The sequence below is a fragment of the Hevea brasiliensis genome, chromosome 1 (assembly GCF_030052815.1).
Source record: "Hevea brasiliensis isolate MT/VB/25A 57/8 chromosome 1, ASM3005281v1, whole genome shotgun sequence".
Classification (NCBI taxonomy): Eukaryota; Viridiplantae; Streptophyta; class Magnoliopsida; order Malpighiales; family Euphorbiaceae; genus Hevea; species Hevea brasiliensis.
The window spans coordinates 114543200-114564353 of NC_079493.1; the positions used below are offsets into that span (position 1 = coordinate 114543200).

The 21154-nt window shown below is 31.6% G+C and overlaps 3 protein-coding genes across 4 annotated transcripts; 2 read left to right on the forward strand and 1 right to left on the reverse strand.

Annotated features, from left to right (window-relative positions):
* The first annotated feature begins 3907 nt into the window (after window positions 1–3907).
* On the forward strand, window positions 3908–6568 carry LOC110649106 (wall-associated receptor kinase-like 1). The gene is made up of 4 exons (XM_058154189.1): window positions 3908–4580; window positions 4672–4716; window positions 4811–4921; window positions 5364–6568. The coding sequence occupies exons 1-4, from the start codon at window positions 3908–3910 to the stop codon at window positions 6566–6568; spliced, it is 2034 nt and encodes a 677-aa protein (XP_058010172.1).
* Window positions 6569–9917: 3349 nt separating this feature from the next.
* LOC110649103 (uncharacterized) lies at window positions 9918–12898 on the forward strand. The gene is made up of 3 exons (XM_021803519.2): window positions 9918–10302; window positions 11611–11634; window positions 12155–12898. Exons 1-3 carry the CDS (start codon window positions 10110–10112, stop codon window positions 12499–12501), a joined length of 564 nt encoding a protein of 187 aa, XP_021659211.2. The 5' UTR covers window positions 9918–10109; the 3' UTR covers window positions 12502–12898.
* A 952-nt stretch (window positions 12899–13850) lies between these two features.
* Window positions 13851–20168, reverse strand: LOC110649102 (condensin complex subunit 2). Of its 2 annotated transcripts, none has more exons than XM_021803516.2 (13): window positions 19854–20168; window positions 19577–19678; window positions 18502–18619; window positions 18040–18110; window positions 17908–17968; window positions 17611–17811; window positions 17203–17498; window positions 16974–17118; window positions 16641–16891; window positions 16521–16551; window positions 15265–15404; window positions 14749–14859; window positions 13851–14208 (listed from the first exon to the last, which is right to left on the reverse strand). In XM_021803516.2, exons 1-13 carry the CDS (start codon window positions 20112–20114, stop codon window positions 13990–13992), a joined length of 2007 nt encoding a protein of 668 aa, XP_021659208.2. In that variant the 5' UTR covers window positions 20115–20168; the 3' UTR covers window positions 13851–13989. The 2 variants fall into 2 exon arrangements, with proteins under 2 accessions (XP_021659208.2, XP_021659207.2); XM_021803515.2 differs by having other exon boundaries at window positions 16641–16897.
* Window positions 20169–21154: the final 986 nt, after the last annotated feature.

The following is a 21154-nucleotide window of genomic DNA, read 5'->3' on the forward strand; positions in this document are numbered from 1 at the left end:
AAAAGAAAACTATATAAGAAAAATAATAATACATTTTAGAATAGTGTTTTATTTCTTTTAATAAATTTGTAAGTGATTTTATATATTTGTTAAATTTGTGAGGAAATACTTTCAAACTCAAATTATCAAATTTCAGTTTCACACACTTAAAGGTAGCAGTTTTTAAATTCATCGGATTCAAAATCCTTCCAATCAGAAATACTTTATAAATTATTTTAAATTAATTTATAAAATTAAATATTAATCTAACAATCCATATAATCTCATTCAAAATTAATCTGGTTGAATTTACTAGATTAATTTAAATTTAATTTTGGTCTAAAAATTAAAATTTTTAAAAAATTAAATCTAGTCTGAAAGGATTTTGATAAAAAAAATTTTAAAATTTTAATTAAAATTTGTAATCTAAAATATTATGATTTAGTGAATAATTTAAATTAATCTACAATTTAAAATCACTCAACTTCATAGAGAGTCCACGTAATAATATTATTATTAAACCTGCTACTAAAAAAAATATTTCCTCAAAATTAATTATTAAAAATGTTTTAATTTAATATTTTTATCATAAAAATTTTAAAATAATAAAAAAAATTTAAAATTATTTTGTAATAATATTTAAAAATAAATTTAAAAAATAATCAATTTTTTAACCTCATAATCCACGATACCAATGGAGCGTTAAGATATTTGTAATATCAGAAGACTGCTACCAAACGCGTGTCGTTGAGGTTCTTGGAGCGCGTTTTGGATCTTTGGGTTTGTGGTCGGAGTGCCCAACGACAAAAATGTCAACAAAATACATGAAAGAAGTCAACGCAGTAAAGAAGGAAAGTTGAATGTTATGTGACTGGAGGCATGTTATTATTTTAATAATTGGACTCTCTTTTCTAAAAAACGCTCCCCACGCCGCCTTAAATTAAGACCCCGTTTGTGGTTAATGGTGAAAAAATGGTCGAGTAGGCTCAAATTTGCCTCTTCTCCTTTTTTATAAGATTAATAATAAAATTATTATGTAATATTATTAAAGAAAGAAAACTTGTAAAGGATAATTATATTTTTTTTTAATTTTCATAAATACAAAAACTATTAGAAATATTTAATATTAATTAATTACTTTATTAAAAATTTTTTACATTATAAGTACTTTTATTTTTATGATAAAGTAATAAAAGTTTCCCCAGAATTAAAATCCTGCCATAATAGAATTGTTGTCCCAAAGAAAGTGATCAAGAGATGGGTGAATTAGACACTTTAGGTAATTTTTCAATTCTTGCTCAAGACTTAATAAAAAATTATGGTTTTGCACTTCTATGTATGTATATAACTCTGTTTTTAGGATGTAATATAAGTGATCAAACAAGTTATACACAAATAACAGCTCATACACAAAGTAATCACTTAATATCAAGTGTATCTTTTCACATATAAATCAGAAATTGCAAATTTAATCATTCAAACTCAATATTAACTCAATAGAACAAATTCTAAACACATTTAATATATAATCAGAGAAATAAAGTACTGAAAATTAAAGAGTTAAGGGAAGAAGAGAATCAAACACAATGTTTATAGTGGTTCGACTCTCTTAGCCTATATCCACTCTTCCCAAAGTCCCACTTTGAGAGTCACTCCACTATTTGATTTTTTCAATAAGCAAGATTCAAAGCCTTTACAATCTCAGTAAGCTTCCCAGGTGCTTGAAAACCTTTATAACGTTTTTGTTTCTCACAAAATACCACAAGCTTCACAAGGTGTTTGAAAACCTCTCACAAGCTTCACAATGTGCTTGAAAACCTCCCACAAGTGAACCTTAAATAGGTTTTGGTGTAGAAGAAATTACTCTCAATAACTCTCAAATACAGAATTTAATGCTAAAAGATTGAGAGAGAAGATTTATCACTCAAGCTTAAGAGTATTTAAATGAAAGTTTTAAAAATATTACAATAAATTCACAATGAATAAGAGCATTTTCATTAGTTAGAAATGTAGTAAATGATGCCTTTTATAGGTGCTTTTCATTGCCAAAAACGTCTGCTGGAGAGTGTGTCTAACGGCTCTTTAATTTTCAAAAAACTAGCCGTTATTACTTTGAAAGTGGTGCAGCAGAGTTGTGTCAGGTCAGATCATGAAAATAATTAACTAAAATTTTCACTGGTTAACTAGTTTTGTAAGACAGAGAATTTTAGACATCAAAACTAGTTAACTAATTTTTGTAATGGGTTAACTAATTTCGCTATTGTCTGACTTAAATTTTGAAATTTTGAGTTTTTAAAGGAATATTGTAAAAATTATTTTAACCATTCAAAAACTTTAGAAATGATATAAAAACACTTTCTAAATTCTTGAATCTAAAAACAAAATTGATTTTAGGTCTTAAATGGCATAAACTCTTCAATCTTGTACAATGGACCTAAAACCTCAATTTTTATCCTATTTCTTCATGGACTTTGATTCGTCTTGTGTTATACAAGATAATAATCTCTTTTTATATCAGCCATTTCAATAAAATAATCCTTCCATCAATATCTTTGCATATCATGACGTATAGAATCACTTCAAATACTTATATACAAAGGGTTAATGTATATTTTATTAAGTTTTGTTATCATCAAAATCAAGCATAGCTTACAGGACCTACAAGAATCGTGAATAACTCAATACACTCACTCCAGTACATCCGTAGCTTAATATGGAGCTACTGCTAGTTGCAGAGATCAAATTAACGTATTGTTTAAACATTCTCACTTCCAAGGCCATTTGTCAACTAGTACAACTGGAGCTTAACATACCCCAACAGACTAAAAACTCCTCTAACAGCTTTTTCTTCGTTGTCACCTTTCCAGATTTTTTTTTTTATTTATATTGTTTTTCTCCTTTAGCTGTTAATGGCTTTATCACTTGTTCGGATAGATCCTGAGAATTACCATCTACTAGATTTTCACTTGGAACGGAAGACTTTCTTCATCAGGGAAGTTGCTGGGCAAATGTCTACCTGTCTTGTTTCTAAAGATGCATGGAAATATTGAGGATTGTGTCAATAATATTGGCAGGCCTGCCGCCATGAAATTTCTGTATATTGTGTTATTATTATTTTATATGTTTGTGGGTTCGAATACTTCAATGGGTATGATTTACGCATAGTCCTTACCTAAATCTATTGTATTTTAATCATTCTTTCAACTCCTTTTTTGGGTGCATTAAGGTGGTATTCATCGTTCCCTCTTTTACTATTAACAAGACTAATCCTGTCATATGCTGCTGGACGTGCAAAATGGGCGCTCTCTTTAATTATACTTTTATTAACTCTTTTGACTTAAATAATTATAAATAAAGAGATTTAAATTGAAAATCAACTCTTACACTTGAATCTTCATTCTTCAACGAAAATTACCAAAGAAGAGCATTACTCCAAACTAATGTGCAAGTAGCATGTACCATAAATGCTTTACACAAGGTCAGTAAGTAATAGTCATGTGCTATGAATGTTATACACTCATATATTAATTTAATGTAATATTTTCGATATAAGTCATAGTTTTCCCTTAAGAATTAAGTAAGTAAAAACGTAAGAATATAGACTATTTAAGCCCGTAATATAAGTTGGGAGAAGATTTGTTGATTTATTGAATTGTTAGATTGCTTTTCCAAACTTCTTTTTGACATAGAACGCCATGGAATTTCGTTATATTGGTTTTCCAATTCTATCTGAAGATGCGTGGTAAAAGTGAGGATTATATCAATAACGTTGGCTGTCCGCCGTGGAATTTCTTTATATTGAATCAATAACATTTAAAATAACCTACTTATAAAAAGGACAACTTTGGAGGTTAACTGATTGCAATACCTATCTACCCAAACCCAGGATTCTTCGATGGTTTCTGCGCTTATAAGCCTTTTTGAGCTAATGGTTTCCTCGTTGCACTGGTCTCAATTCATTTTCCTAGCATTGCTAATGGGAGAAATAGCAGCAGCAACAACACCTGCGGCAAAGCCTGGCTGTCCATCCCGATGTGGGAATGTGGACATTCCATACCCTTTTGGTATGGGAGCCAATAAATCTTGTTATTTTGATGAATGGTTTAAGATTGACTGCAACACAACTAGCAACTCTACTAGAGCTTTCCTCGGCAAAATCAACCTGGAGGTACTGAATTTTTACTATGAAAACTTCACTGTACGTGTTAACAGTCCCATAATTTCCTCCAAATATTGCACTGGTGGGAAAACAGGCCGAGCCGTGAATTTGATTGGAAGTCCTTTCAGCTACGCTGATGAGAAGAATTCATTCTTCGCATTAGGCTGCACCAACCCTTTTTTACTGACCTTTACTAAGACAGACCTTGTAGGCCTCTACAAGAATCCTTGCCTTGGCAGGGACTGCTATCAGGTCACAATACGATCGCCACTTCAGGAATTTAATTTAAGTTTTGTAGATGATAATGAAAAAGGCAGAGAGAGATGCAGGAGAGCTTTTATGGTTGAAAATGAATGGATTTTGTCCAAGGTCGAAGATCCTTATGAAAAAGTACGAGACAGATATTATGTTCCTGTTATTCTGGAGTGGAGTATGAGCCCTGGTAAAATACCTATCTATCCATCATCCAAGTCCCCATATATATATATATTAATCAAATATAAAATATTTAAAATATAATACTCTTAATGCAGGGATGTGGTTCCATATATCCCCCATTGTTCTTGATGCCATGTTTGGTTAATATTTACCTAGTATATATGCACTATATTTTTATTGAATTAAAGGTAGATTTTATGAATATTACGTATTCATTTCCATTTTTTTTTTCAGACATTGATGAATGCCAATACCCAGAAGTAAAGAAACGTTGCCGTGGGACATGTTGGAATACGCGGGGATCACACAAATGTCATCACCATAAACACTGGATTACGATTTTAGGTAAGCAGTAGCACATGTATATGTTATGAGAGCGTATTTAATATTAAGATAATTAGTTTCTAATTATTAGACAGCATTTCAAAATTGAACTTTAGTATTAGAATTGTCATTTTATTTTCCATTATTATTATTATTATTATTATTATTATGTACAGTATAATATAATTACATTTTAGTAATAACATGATAAGAGAATTTCTTTTTTTTTTTAATTAGATTTTTATTGAGGTTGAAATCATTTTCCAATCTTAGAAACCACCACAATACTATTAAATCAAAATTTATCAGCACAAGGATTGTATTTTTGAATGTTGCTTGGTTCGAATATATTTAAATGCACAATCTCTTCTCCACGCAATAGTAAAATTCCCATGGCTCATACTTCCATTGCTTTATTACAAGGATCCCACTATATATATAAATTTTTTATTGAGGTGTGCAGTTATCAGTGTCGTCTTTGGAGTATTGCTTCTGGTTACTGGGATATGGTGGTTTAAAAAATGTATGAAAAGAAGAAACAACATTAAGCGCAAAGAGAAATTCTTCAAAAGGAATGGAGGGTTACTGTTACATCACCAACTTTGTTCAAGTCATGGCAATGTTGAGAAGGCAGAAATATTCAGTTTAAAAGAGTTGGAGAAGGCAACAGATCAGTTTAATGTAAACAGAATTTTAGGTCAAGGCGGTCAAGGAACTGTTTATAAAGGAATGCTTGTGGACGGAAGAATTGTTGCAGTTAAAAAATCAAAGATGATAGATGAAGCACAACTTGAAGAATTCATTAATGAAGTTATAATTCTTTCTCAGATTAATCACAAGAATGTGGTAAAGCTCCTTGGTTGTTGCTTGGAGACGGAGGTTCCTCTGCTTGTCTATGAATTCATCCCCCATGGAACTTTACATCACTACCTCCATGAACAAAATATGGAGTTTCAATTGTCATGGAAGATGCGTCTACGCATTGCCATAGAAGTTTCAGGGGCCCTTTCCTACTTACACTCAGCAGCATCTATACCCATTTATCATCGAGATATCAAGTCAACAAACATTCTCTTGGATCAAAAGTACAGAGCTAAAGTATCAGATTTCGGAACATCAAGATGTATTGCTAATGATCAAACTCATGTCACCACTGATGTACATGGAACCTTTGGATACTTAGATCCTGAATACTTCCAATCAAGCCAATTTACAGAAAAGAGTGATGTTTATAGTTTTGGGGTAGTTCTAGTCGAGTTGTTGACTGGACAAAAACCTGTTTCTGAGACCAAGTCACGAGAAGGAATTGGTTTAGCTGCACATTTCATTGTTTCCATGGAGAAAGACCAAGTGTTTTCTATAATTGATCCTCGAATTATGATAGTTGATGATTGTGTTAAAGAGGAAATTCTGATAGTTGCTAACCTTGCAAAAAGATGCTTGAAATTAAATGGAAAGAAACGACCTACAATGAAAGAAGTAACATTAGAGTTGGAGGGGATTCGAATTTCTCAAAAGAATTTGAATGTTCAACAAAATAATAAAGAAGGAATTGAATCCATTATCTATGATGCTTCTTCTGTTTCAAGTAGCTCGAGTTTTGGTGGGGTTAAAGCTTTTTCCATAGACATTGAAACAGAGTCGTTGGCTTGTAACCAAACTTGGTGATTAAGAATGAATCACAACATGTGCAGTATTTCATGTTGCAACTTGGTGAGGGAATGTTATTTCGACTATGTAAAGGAAGGCTGCTTTTGCATCTTCATCCATGGATATTTTGTATTAGTTTTCTCATCGTCCATGTATGATGAAACTTATATGCATACTTGTATTTTGAATCTAGATTAGGTTTAAATAGACTTCTCCTGTGTCATGAAGAAATAACATATCAAGTTGAAGTGATAGCTTAAAATGCTTTTTTTAACGTTGCAATAACATAAACTCTCTCTTTCTCTATCTCTATATTATATAATCTCTCGACAACATGGTAAATTTTAATTGTTTTATGTTTTTATTTTAGTTTATGTTATGGACCAATTGTTGGCTTAAGTTTTCAATTGAAAGACAATAGCACTTATTTTGCTTATCTGCTACCATAAACATTACAACATAATATTAATTTACCGACCGAGCCTTCTTTGGTCTCAATCATGATTTCAAATAATGGTTGTTACATTATTCATAGAATTTGAAAGGATCCGTTGCGTGATATATCATTATTTATAGGTAAATATAGAGTTGCAGTAACAACGGCTGTTACGACCGTTACGTAACAGTAATGGCCGTTACTTTAATTATTTCTTTGATACAATCACATGGAAATAATGTTACTTTGCTTCTCTTTTCTTTGTCTGCATATTCTCTCTTTCATATTTGCTATATCTCTCATATTCTCTCAAATTTTCATTCAAATTTCTCCTTTCTTCTACAAAATCTCTCTCTTATTGTTTGCTAAATTAAGATCATCATTAAATATCTTTATTTTAGCTAAAATTGTTTAATGATAATGATGTATGAGGAGGATATATTTAATGTTTTTATTTGATATATTTGTGGTTATTATATAGTTGTATATCTTAGTTTTACTTGTATCTATCGATATATAATCGTTTTATGAATTTTGTAAATTTTTTAAAAAAATTTAAGCAGTGTTAGGCCGTTATTAGGGGTGAGCATTATTCGGTTCAAACCGAATAAACCGAACAGAACCTCCTTAATTCGGTAATTCGGTTTGATTTTTAAAATAATTTGGTTCCGTTTTATATTATAAAATTTTCAATTATTTATGTTCGGTTCAGTTTTGAAGAGAAAAAAAATCGATTAAATCGAACAAAATAGTAATTTTATATATTCAAATCGAACCAAATTAATTTTTGAATTGATTTATTTTTATGGAAAATTTATGAATTATATGTAATTTTTTATATATAAATTGTTTAATTTCATTGATTAATGGATATTAGGTTCAAACCAAAGTCAAAATTAGACCAAATAACTTGAAAATCAAGTCTAAATTAAAAAATAATCAAAAATCAAACCAATCAGTTTGATCCAAATAGAAACGAAATAGAGCAGTTCGGCTCGATTCTATTTTTCATCCATTTTGATTCTGTTCGATTTCTAAAATATGTAATTTGATTTTCATTATTTAATTCGGTTAAGTTTAGTTCAGTTTGATTTGAACTGAATACTCATCCCTAACCGTTATTGTTATATTACGGCCATTACAGGTTTGTTTTCATTGAAACCATGGTCCCAATTCACATGTGAAATCGCAACTCAAAAGAGAAGTAAAATACCCAGCTACAATTTCTTCTTCCTAGACATTGATACAATAAGCAATTGCTGCTACGTTTGTGCTTGCGGTTGTGGTGACATAGAATATTAACTATTGCGTTGCAATAGTTCCTCTTTTTTCTACTTCCCCACCTCCATTATATTTTACGACCGCATCATTTACAAATTTGTATTTGGACCACTATCTTTGAAAATATTTCTGTACTCTTTACCATTGTTATCTTTGGATTCTCTATTTTATTTCTTTTATTGGTCTTCTATTTTTTATTCTTATTATCTTTTTTTTATATATATAATAAGCTCTTACTAAAATTTAAACTCTAATGTTTCAAAATAAATAAATAAAATCAAGATCTCACTATTGTGATGACAACTCCAATATTACTAAATGGTTTTAGGGTAAATTATTATCAAGTTCTTGTAGTTTGTTAGAATTATGGTTAATTGTAAAAAACCATGAAGTTTGTTAATTTTTGCAAGTAGACCATAAAATTTACATAATTATCAATTAAACATTAACATATTATTGATATCTCAAATTAACTTTGTCGTAAATAAACTGTTATATGTAATGCTTGAGAGGTAATTATAATGACTTTTATTTTGACTATTTTGATTAGAAGCTACACTTTATAAGTTTGTTAATGTCTGATATTAATGCACAATTGATTTAGGAAATAACTATTCATCCTTCTGGTGGTTTGATTTACCTTGTAATGATAGGGGGAATGAGCTATAGACACATTTGCTTTAGCAAAGAAATGCTCATAAGGAAAAAGTTACAGAGTTGAAGGTTATTAACAACAAAATCACCGAGAAATGGATATAATTCAGTGAAAAATATGATCAAAATGAAACATTGATTAATGATTTGCAGAGCAGAATTGAAATATTAAAAAGTTGTAAAAATATTTAAAAGATAAAATAGTTTATTTGAAAAAAGAGTTAGCTGTGCAAATGAGAAAGAATTTGATTTTATTTATTTGCTATGTTTCTAGGGTTGTATTACATTTTTTATTTTGAATTTAAACAAGTTTTGTTAATGTTGCTTGAATGTGTATGTTGATTAGAATTGGATAGAACAATTGTATCTATAGAATAAAAGAATTTGATTTCTAATTTCTAGTTTATTGAAATATACTTATGGTTTGTTGACGGTTTAATTAATTTGAAATATGAGTTTAATCGAAAATTATACCAATTTTAGAGTTTAATTATAAAAATTATCAAACTTTATAATTTTTTTTTGACAATTTTTGCAATTAACCCTTAAAATTAACTACTCAATCTCTTTTTTTTTTTAAACCAATTTAAAACGTCATTTTATTTTGAAAAAACAAACTTTTAATTCTCTTATTAGATCTATGTAATAAAAAAATATTAGTCAACTTGTTTCAACCTTCATCAAAGATATTAAACAGTATAAATAGTTAAATTTTCTTTTTTTAAAGGCTATAAATAATTAAAATTAAAATTACAAAAATTAAATAATATAGATATTAAGACTACAATAAATTAACTTTAACTAATAGTATTAATTTTTCAGGGAAAAAAAAGGAAAAAAGAATTGCCTAACAGAAGGGTATTAAATTATATATATATATATATATATATTTTTTTTTTTTCAGCTATTTGAACGTCAATTGGTATTTAGCTACGGAAGCTGAATCAAACAGCCGCTAAGCAAGCCGAGTAACTTTGCCGACTAGCACAGCCCATTTTGTTTAGTTTATTTTTATTTTTAAAATGGCTGTCGTACTGATAATCGCACGGCTGTGATCCATCTCTCCCGTTGTCATCACTCAGCAGCACCGTCATCTTCTGCCTTTGTTCTCCTGTGTAGGCCAAAACCCCATTACACTCCTCATTACAGATTTCATAAGGAAAAAAGAAAACTAAACCATCATCATTTATGGCCATGAATCAAGCGGCGGTGGTGAAGGTGGTTCTGGGGTTCATGGGTCTCTGCTTGGCTGGTTACATACTGGGACCCCCTCTTTACTGGCACTTCAAGGAGGGTTTAGCTGCCGTCAGCCACTCTTCCTCCACTTGCTCTCCTTGTGTTTGTGATTGTTCTTCTCAGCCTCTTCTCTCCATCCCTCAAGGTCGTTCCTTTTTAAACATGTTTTTTAATCGTTTTGTTTCTTTCCATTTAGATCTACCTCGATCCCATCTTTTTTTCTTCTTTGATTTTTATTACCATATAAAATTTCGCAATTCCTTGTATGGTTGTCCTGATTTCCCCTTAGAAATGTTGGGGTCGTTCTTTACTTATCATTCCAAAAAGGCAAAAGGAAATTCTGGATTTAGAGAAATCTATGATAGATATGGTTCTGTGGAGAATTGTTGATAATTTTTGGTACATTGGCACCAATTCTTGGTTAAATTCAAGATCCTTCCTACATATGTTAAATACATGCTCTATTGGTGTTGTATGATGGCTTTATTGGTAGATCAAAGTATTAGAAGCTCAACAATATAGGATGTGGTTTGGCAATTGTTATCAGTCGAGATCAGAGTTAGATTTCTTGCAGGACATTGTATTAGATGATACAAGTTCTTGTGGCACTAGTGAAGTGTGGCTCTTAGATAATTGTCTATTGAGAAACACTAGTAACCTTCTTCATTCAATTATTTTTGCATAACATAAATTATTTCCATAGTTTCTCTTGGTGCAAGTTTCCTTGTTGTGTGGGTACGTGAAGTTCCTATGAACGGTTTGAGACCACTCGCTGTTACAATTGTTTATTTGTGTAAAAGTGGATCAAATGGTTGATTTGTCCATGGTAGATGCCTTTTTTGATTCCTTCCTTGACAGTTATCAGTATGATATATGCCCTTTAACCTTAGTGTTCTGCAAACTTTAATAAAAGTCCTTTTTTGCTCTTGTTATAAAGAGGGTTGCCAGTGTAGCAATTTCTTGAAGCAATTGAGGCATTCATGCCTCAGGCATTGATACGATAATTCAGATCTATATGTGTTTTACTGTCTTTTTAAATATTTTGTCTGCATAAAGCTGTAATTTCCTGGTAAAGCAGATGAATACCATGATGCTTCATTATTTGGTGATAATATGTGAAATCATCCATGTTGAAGTGCTTGGTTTTTGGTCATAACAAGTCGAAATGTCTTTGAGATTGATGCTGATCTTGTTATGCTGCTCATAAAGGTTCCTGTTTGTGTATATATATGTGCATGTGTGCTTGTTTTGACTAAGGCTCTCAATGTAAAATCATAATATGGGACTACATCTCTGTGAGCTGTCCGCTAAATGTCCTAGACACTTAATTGTTTAACTGTGCTTGTTAGTTTTTTTTACGAGTTTATTTGCTTTTTAAGCTTGCCTTACGTGTTCAATTTGTTTGATAGTCAATCATGCCTATGCTTAAAGTTCTTGCTTTGTTTTGATGCAGGACTGAGCAATGCTTCCTTTGCAGGTTAGTTTTCTTGTCATGAATTAACTTCAAATAGAATGAAAGTTCATTTGCTTGGCAAAAACTGAATAAACTAAGCATTATTTTATTTGAGGAAAATTACATTTAGTCTCCTTCAAACTGAGGCACAAATTTGTAGAGCATCTTCATATATTTTGAAATTACAGCTAGAACCCCTTATTATAGCTGTTGGCTACATGGTGCCATGGTGGTAGCAAAGGATAAATTCTGCGTATTCCCCTCACTAATCGGGGATGTGGACATGTGAACACTGCAGATTAAACTTAGATGTGTTGAACTAAGATTTAGGCCTACCTAATGATTTTTTTTTTGTAATTAAACAATTCATTTTTAATATATTTAATATTTCAAATAGTAATGCAAATTGACATGATGCTTTCCAAATTACTCTTTCAAAACTTCATAATCTGCTTATCTCAAGATTTGATATTAAGGATAAACAGAGTTGCAGTCTGGAATCAAGATTCGAGATTTCTTATTTCTGTTGGCATACATTGTGCAGATTGTGCAAAGCGTGATCCAGAGGTGAGTGAAGATACAGAAAAGAACTTTGCAGAGCTACTGACTGAAGAACTGAAGCTGCGGGAGGCTGAAGCTTTAGAGAATCAGCAGCGTGCTGACATGGCTCTGCTTGAGGCTAAGAAGATGACATCCCAGTATCAAAAGGAAGCAGACAAATGCAATTCAGGGATGGAAACCTGTGAAGAAGCTAGGGAGAAAGCTGAAGCTGCATTAGCAGAGCAAAAGAAATTGACAGCAATGTGGGAGTCAAGAGCTCGTCAGAGAGGATGGAAAGAAGGGATTACCAGGTCGCGTACCCAGTCTCAGGGAAATGTCGAGTCCATGTAGTATACTCATGGCTTCAGACAAAAAGTTATTATGGATACCTATGGTTCTCTGCAACGCAAAGTTATAATGCAAATTCACAGTTCTCATAGCGAAGTTGGCATCTTATAAATCAGATTTGCCTCTCAATTTAGCATTCAAGCATAGACAACTTTGCTGTTAGGGTGCCTTTTGAAGCAAATGTGTTAAAAGGCCAAATTTTCTGTGTTTTGCTACAAATTTTAAGTGATGTTCGTCATGTAAAACTCTGAGAGTAGAAAGTGATTTATTTTAGTCAGAGAACAGACGAGATATGTTGGCGAGCCAAGAATACCCTTCAGAACAGACGAGTATTGCAAAGAACAAGAAAAAAACATATATATTTATATTAAAAATAAAAATGAATTGCTTGTTATAATTATTTCTTTTACTATCTCATATAAAGTGAAATTCATGTTTCTTAATTTCTTAATTATGTCCTCGCTGCTTGGTTGAAGGCCCCATCCATGAGGGATTTGGATTCCTCCTTTAGGTGTGAGGCTGAATGTTTTCAAACAGAGAAAAAACAATGAGTGGGTGGTTTAATATGCTGCTGTTGCTGTTCAAAGCATCTGACGTTGAGCTTTTTGAATCATGATTCTGTGTAGAGAATGTTATTCATGACTTGCCTCGGTTTTTTAGCTGCTTCTGTAGGCAAAGGGAATTGAGCAAAGAATGGGAGGTGGATTTTGCTAATTCCATCAATGGCTGTGGTTTTGCATAAAATAAAATCTCAAAGATTTAATTATTTTAAATTAAAAATTAAAGATAATTTAGTTATTTGACATATAATTAACATTAAGTTGAATTAAATATGTACGGAAGAAATAATTTATTCATAAAATAAAAATTAAAAAAGTAAATTATTTTAACTTGAAAATAGAGCGATCTGAAAAAGTAAATTGTTTTAAATTAAAATAAAGCCGATATTAATTTTGACAGACATCAGTGTAGGTCATATAGCTGGAGCAACTTTCCCTTTTCAACTTCCTAGCTATTGTTTTATAAGGCTCATAAAAAAATGCTTTATTTTTAAAGTTCTTTTTAATATTGCATTATAATCAATATTATTAGTTTTGATGAGAATCATGGTTTTTAGTTTAAATATTTAATTATAATGAAAGAAAAAAATTTTGAAAAATTGGATGTTAAAATTATGTTTTGAATTGTGGTGATGATGTGATATTATAAATTTAATTTTGTATACAATATTAAACTAATATCTCAAATTGATCAAAGACAAATTATTCAATTTTTTTTTTAAATAATAATAATAATAATAGTAACACGTGTGAGACATTATTGTCTCTTTTTTTTTTTTGGGTATTCATGTATTTACCAACACATAAAAGATCGAACTAGAAAATCAATGTTTTACACTATCATTTAAATCGAAAAGATTTAAAATGAAATTAGGACTTCTTACATATTGTAAACCGAGTTACTGGGTTATGATTGTGCAGTGTCCTTGAATTAGACCACTTCATCAACATATGAATCATTGCTCGGTAGATGTATCTTGAGATCATCCAAGCTGCCACACCCACGGATGCTCAACCCATGCTCATTAGCCAAATGTAATAGGCATATGAAGCAAAGATGAGGAGATATTTCATTGATACTTGCTGCTGCTCTGCAGTCACTTGGAAACCCAGACAAGAGTTTCCTGAAAGATACTGCCTCTTCTTGATGCTTCTCATAAAAGGAAAACATCGAGTCCAGTTATTTTCTCCACAATGGCAAATATGAAAAAATATTAAATTACCAGGTACATGCACCGACATGGCAATAAATCTGATCATCTAAGTTTATGGCATTTTTCCCTCATACAATATATATATATATATATATTTTAAGTGAGGGGAGTGAGGGATTGGGAATTAAACCTGAGTATGCTATGCCAGTGAAATGCCTTCAGCCATTGTATCACCATATCAACCCAATGTGATAAAAATAATCAATCATTGAGTTCATATCATTATCATATAGGTCAATAGGTGTTGAGTTCATAGCGTTTGGTTAAATGCATTATCATGTGAACCCGAACCGTGCGTTCATGTATTAGAATCATTGAATATTTTGTTTTCAGGTTTTTGCAGTATTAGTTTCATTTTACTGTATTCCTATAACAGATTAAACCCGTGTCGCTAACCTTAATTGTCATCCCTACAAAAGATGAGCTTTAAGCAAATAGTAAAAGACATAAGCAAAAAACAAACATGATTAACATACCTGATTAGACTTTTGACGAGATTCTTGCATATGGTGCCAAAGAGTTTCCTTCAGTGTCTGGACATCGACTTGCTTAGAAGTCTTGTCATACTGGACTTCAATTTTGTTTACCTGAATTTTTTAATTGAGGAAAGCATAGCATAAATGCAAGATGTCATATATATATATATATATATATATATATATATATATATATATATATATATATTTGTGGTTTGGTTATAACACTGAAGATCAATTACAAATTGGTTTAATTTTCCCTTTGAATAGGAAATTGCTACTATAGATTAATATTCCTGTGCATTCCAAAAATTAGAAAATACAGAAATGGTTCTCCAGGTATATATTTTCGGCAAAACAAATGGTACCTATACATATCCCTGTTTTTTCAATTTGAAGTCACAGAATCCAAGGTAACATTTATGAATTCTGATTACTACGCATCTAAAATCTCTTCGAAATCAGTGGATGCAAATACAGAATTGGAGACATAACAGAATTAAATAATAAACCAACCTGGCGAGGCTGAGAAACAAGTGTGTTGGGATCTTCCACATCACTATAAGCATTTCCATCATCAAATTCACCACCAAAAACATTTCCGTCATCCCAGGATGGCACTTCTCCATAGTCATCTGACTGCTGCCTAAATTCATCTGAAAATTAAGTAGGCTGATTATGCACACTGCTAATGTGGTGCAATAAAAACAAATTGCTAAATAATTTTTTAGATTGTTACATGAACATTTTAATAGTTAATTGGAAGTGAAAAACTTGGGAATAGAGAAGAAGAAGAAGAAGAAGAAGAAGAAGAAGAAGAAGAAGAAGAAGGGATTTTGGTGAAATATTCGCATGATTATTCCCTCAAGCACTTGGGGATTAAATAGATTTTACAAAAGCTAAAGTAGGACATTACACATAATTACAGAACTAAAAAACTCCTAATTAGTATTTGTAATTGCTTGCTAATCTATTGCATAATTACAGAGATTCCTAATCTATTTACCGATTCTTAACACTCCCCCTCAAGCTAGAGTGTACATATTGTATGCTCCAAGCTTGTTACAGATGTAAATAATCCTAGGCCCTCAAAGAGATTTTGTAAGGATACAATTTAAAGTTTTTCCTTTGCACGACAGTCAAAACTCTAGCATCTATAATGAGACAGTATTTGGTTACATTTGGTATGAAAGTTTTCCAAAATCCAATAATCTAATTAAAACTAGAGAAAGAAAAAAACCAAAAGTAAAATCCATGGAAGTGAAAAAATCTATTATTTGGTATGTAATCCAAATTTAGAAACAGTTTTCAAATAAAAAAAATGTAAAATTCCCCAAGTTATTGAATCATAGATAAAATCCCATCCATCAAGTCACTCATTTTTACAATATTTCAGTAAATGATGTCTCTGTCAAAATTCATGAATGCTCTCTTCACTTGGAATTTGGAATTAACCAAATGTCTATGCACGTGAATATGACTCAATTCAAAAAGATAAAATCGTATGAATGTTCCAAATTATGATTCAAAAATAATATAAGTTGAATTAAGGTAGAAACTTTGGCATTCATGACATCTGATTATAGCAATAAGTTACTGAGAAACTCAAACGGTGAAAAATAGCTGTAAGCCAACACCAGCTATGCACATGATTGTTAAGCTTGTTCTAGCGACATGGGAGTAAATAGAAATGAAGTTCTAGTACTTCTGGGGTATTCAAGAAAAAACCTGTCTTTCAGGTAAACAATAAAATGAATAAATAAACAACTTACCTGAGCACCTATTCCCTCTCTTCCCAATGCACTACAACCAGAACAATTCTTTTGTCAATGATAAAGAAAATAAATACATGTCAATGGAAAACATGCCCATAATTATGTAGCTAGAATTACCATTATATTAGGTAGAAGAAATAATTTAACAAGTTCCTCTGGTTGATAGTGGCAATCTTCAGGCAGTGTTGTGTTGCAAGGTGCTCTAGTTGCAGGCAAAAGTAATGACTTGGGATTTTTTGGAGGGGCAAACAAATCGGGCATCTTTTCATCCAGGGCTTTTGTGAAATCAATATCAAGTTCCACTTGCCTCTTAGTCTTGGTTCTCTTAGTACTCACTGGTGATTCTTTTTCAGTAGTTGAATGATCCTCTGAACCTATAGAACAGCTTCAAAATACCTTGCAAATGGTCTACTGATTAAAAAAAAATGAGCATATTATCCTAAACCTTACCTTTAGATTTTCGATACTTCCAATGATCAGGACCTGCCCAAGCATTTTGTTTAGAGGTGAATCCCAAACTAAAAAACAAGTACCCATCAACATTCTCAATTCTGTCATCTGTATCAGAGTTGTGGAAAGAAAATAGTTCATTTTCCTGCAAGATTTAACCAAAACTTGTCAACAGCAACTTCATTAAGTTATGCATGAAAAATATAGAAGTATAGGCTATGGCATAAACCTCATGAAAACTTGGTAAAGATGTATCTGCACCAATAGGATCATCATCGACAACACTTGCTTGCTCATCATGTTCAAAAGTCCATTTATCACAACACCCAAATGCATTACCATCAAAATCAACTTCTTCATTATGAGTTTCATCATCTTTATCAACTTGCTGACAAGATTTATGGAGAGAAGGAAAAGTGTCTAATGGCCTTTTATTATCTTCATCAAATTGGCTGACTATGCTTTGCAGAGTTGGAGAAATTTCATCCTTTCTTTGCATGTTCAGTACCATCTGTTCAATGAAATCTGGAAATAAAACAAGAAGCTTAGTTAATGAAGACTTAACAATTTAATTTTGAACACAGGACAATGAAACAGCAGCAGAAATTCTATCTATTACAAAGCAAATATCCCACACCTCTAGCAAAGGAAAGATCAATTGTTTCTTGTCTTTCATGTTGATTTTCACGTGGTGTGAACTTCCCTGGTACCTCCTGTGAGTCAAAGAGCACTTGACACCCACCATAGACTCCAAGATTGTTCAATAAAAGACCCTTAGCTCCACCTTCATCAAATTGTGCAGATGTTTGATGATACAATGGATCCACAGCAAATGCAACTGAACAGCAAATCAAACTTCATAAATCAAAATTCATTATTAACTGCATTTTAAATTTCATGCTAGAATCAGATATGGCTTATGATGTGCAATCACCATCAAACTTCTTCACATTAAGAGCCTCAAAAGATGATTCCAGTGTTGACAAAGGTGAAATCTGCGTGCATGACTTCTGTTAGTTTGTATTTTTAATAGAAACCATAGTTGATAATTCAGAAAACAGTTGACCTTTCTTTCTATCTCTTTTTTGGAATGGCCTTCTTGTGCATTGTCAAAGTTGCTACCCTCCGGAATAGCATCTGACATAGCAACACAACATTGAGAAATAAAATATAGAAGGAGCATGAAAAAATAATATAATTTGATGCCATAATTTTGCAGCTTAGAATATAGCTTACAACCTTCTGTAAGTACACTTACAAACCCACAAACTGATGTTTGGCATTAATAATTTCAACAAATCCTCCTATTTCATGCAACCCCCTAATATGAATATCTAAAATGCCATTTTCCTAAAGCCGTCAATTCTGTAAAGCTAATGAGTTCCTCTCAAAAGTTAACTTCCAGTGAAAAAGGGAGAAACTGCTACATCCACCCAAAAAGGGGAAAAAACAGATAGAAAGAGAGAGAGAGAGAGAGAGAGAGAGAGAGAGAACAAAAGCAAGTTTTTTACAGGCTAATAAACATAACCTTGTTCATTTTCTTGACCAGCTCTATTAATCCCACCAAGGACCTTGTATGCTTCTGAATGCACTGAATCCACCCTTAACGAGTAAATTTTAACTCCAGCTTCTAGAGTGCAACTGGCCTGTAGAAATTCAAAGGCAATGAATATTCATACATATATGTGGTAAAACAAAAAACAGGTTGAAAATCAAATTACAAGTTTGACAAGCCCAACTTTTCATCATGGCTCTTGGTTCATGTCTTTAGTGTTTATTGATTGACAAAATATATTAACATGCAACTTGCACTTGGAATGAATTTAAAGCATGCTCCACCATTAACTTCCAGATATGCCAATAACGAGACCTCATTTCTCTGACTAAAGGGTGTAGCCACTTAAGCATCCAGAAGGTTTATCCATGAGAAAGTTATAATGAAAATTTGTGCTTGGCAGGGGGGAAATGGACTGTTCACGAGAGGGAAAGAAAGGGATAACATTGTTTTTGAGGTTGTCTACGCCATTAAATTTGTCAGGTTAAAAACCATTCCTAGCCATCACCAAACCTTTGAAGCTTTCAGACTTTTTCTTTTTAGACAAATGAAAAATAATTGCAATTACTCATGGATGAACTCATCAGCATCAACAAAAGGCATCAGCCAATTGGAGACAAGAATTATTGAAGCCATACAACATCAGCTGAAACTTTTAGTCTGAGGGATTCTTCATTATGGTGTAGAGTTTCAAGCTTCTTTAATAATAGGCAGTGTTTTCAACACTTCAGGAGATTAATAATTTAACATCGTATTATATTCAATCACTTGACAACTTACAGAATGTCAAAAGCCCATATATAGTTATTTACCTGACCAAATCAAAACAATTATCAGAAATCCACTCTCCAAACTCCTAATCTAAATGTCATTCAACTTTCCTAAATATACATGCATATCATAGACACAAAAGACAAAACGATTTCATTCAAAATTTGTAACAATTAAAGTTCAAGTTCAATCCAAATCTGTAATTCTCATCCCAAATAAATTAGTACACATAGCTATGCAAAATAAAACAAAATGAATAATGAAAAAAAAAAAATACCTTTTGAAAATTGGTCTCTACATCCTCCTCTTCTTCGACCTTGATAATCTCGCAAAGATGGTCTATCAAACTCAGTTCCCATGTGTTCTTCTGATTTATTTTCTGCACAGTTAACAAAATAACACAAATTCAAAAACAAATTACAAATAAAAAAACCTATGAGACTATAGGGACTCAAATTAACTTGTTAATCACTAAGAAGGCATGTATAAGATATTATTAGAAACAGAAGATAGAAGAAGAGGTGAAGGGGGACAAAGACAGAAGCAAAACGGACATTTTCGCTGGCAAGCTTTATACAATTCTGGAAGAGGTCGAGGATCTGCTGCTTGTCGAGGCAGGGATCGGAATTTTGGCCAGGAGGCGGCGAAGCAAGGGTGGAGATGGGCTTGCGGCGGATAGCGGCAGCGCGGGCGGCCCTGGCCTGAGCCCGTTCGAGCTTATCGTCGTTGGAACCCAAGATGAAGGGACTAGTTGGGGATTGAATCCTGGGAAGCCTCTGCTTGAGAGATGGGTTAGGGCTTAGGATTTGCGCCATTTTCCAGTGGAATAGATAGATGGAGAGAGAGAGAGAGAGAAGGTTTTCTTTTGGGAATTAAGAGGACGGAAGGCGTCCTTCCAGTTTTCTTTTGGCTTTTTTCCCTCCACTCAGTGTTTTGAATTTTGGCGACATAACATTATCAAACATAGCGAGTCTTTTGGCCCAGAAACTGATTTAAATTGAAAAAATCGATTTATTTCGATTTTTTTTTAATTTGGTTTAGTTTAATTTTTGTTTTTGTGATTTTTATTTACACAATTTGATTTAATTTTCAAAGTAAAAAAAAGTAAAAAAATAAAACTCAAATGAAATCCTAAAAAAAGATGGTTCGGTTCAAATGAATTTGTTAAAATTTTATTAAAATTAATTGATTTTCGTATATGTAAATTCTTTTTACAATGAAAATTTTAAAAATTAAATTTCATTAAATTGATTACAATTAAAAAAAGGCTTTAAAAGAAGACTAAAATTAAAAAAAATAATAGTTGAAGATACAATCTTCTATTAATAATATTATTTATTCTATTAATTATTACTTATTTTTTTTGTTGGTGATGAATAATTTATATAATAATTTAAAATAAAAATATTTTATAAAAATAATAATATAATTTTATTGACTTTAATCAAAATACTTTTATAATTTTTTATAAATTAATTTTTAAATTTTTAAATATTAATATAAATATTATGCTACTAAATAATATAAATAAAAATTATAATATTTTATCTAAAGTTAAAACAATAAACACTTGGATATTTTAGTGTTTGTAAGTAAACGAACACAGGGTGACATAAGGCAAATCTCAAATTATTCCTACACTTTAAAGCGACACTACTAATTCTACTTTTGTATTTACCAACTATTCATTAAAAGTTCAATATTAGCAAATCCAAATAACTAATTGTAACTCACCCAAATATGAAATTAAAAAAAAAAATTAAGCCAATTAGCAACTTGTTATAAGGGTAAGAATTTAACCCTATGGCCTTCATTATCCAAGTCATGAGCATTTCCAAAGGGTAAAAACCATGCC

Coding starts and splice junctions, on each gene's coding strand:
- LOC110649106 (XM_058154189.1), top strand. CDS start 3,908: ATGGTTTCCTCGTTGCACTGGTCTCAATTCATTTTCCTAGCATTGCTA. Junction 4,581..4,671: donor GGAGTGGAGTATGAGCCCTG/GTAAAATACCTA, acceptor CTCTTAATGCAG/GGATGTGGTTCCATATATCC. Junction 4,922..5,363: donor ACACTGGATTACGATTTTAG/GTAAGCAGTAGC, acceptor TGAGGTGTGCAG/TTATCAGTGTCGTCTTTGGA.
- LOC110649103 (XM_021803519.2), top strand. CDS start 10,110: ATGGCCATGAATCAAGCGGCGGTGGTGAAGGTGGTTCTGGGGTTCATG. Junction 10,303..11,610: donor TCTTCTCTCCATCCCTCAAG/GTCGTTCCTTTT, acceptor GTTTTGATGCAG/GACTGAGCAATGCTTCCTTT. Junction 11,635..12,154: donor GAGCAATGCTTCCTTTGCAG/GTTAGTTTTCTT, acceptor TACATTGTGCAG/ATTGTGCAAAGCGTGATCCA.
- LOC110649102 (XM_021803515.2), bottom strand. CDS start 20,114: ATGGCGCAAATCCTAAGCCCTAACCCATCTCTCAAGCAGAGGCTTCCC. Junction 16,552..16,640: donor TTCTTCTACCTAATATAATG/GTAATTCTAGCT, acceptor TTCTGGTTGTAG/TGCATTGGGAAGAGAGGGAA. Junction 15,405..16,520: donor GAGAGGGAATAGGTGCTCAG/GTAAGTTGTTTA, acceptor CTTAATTTTCAG/ATGAATTTAGGCAGCAGTCA.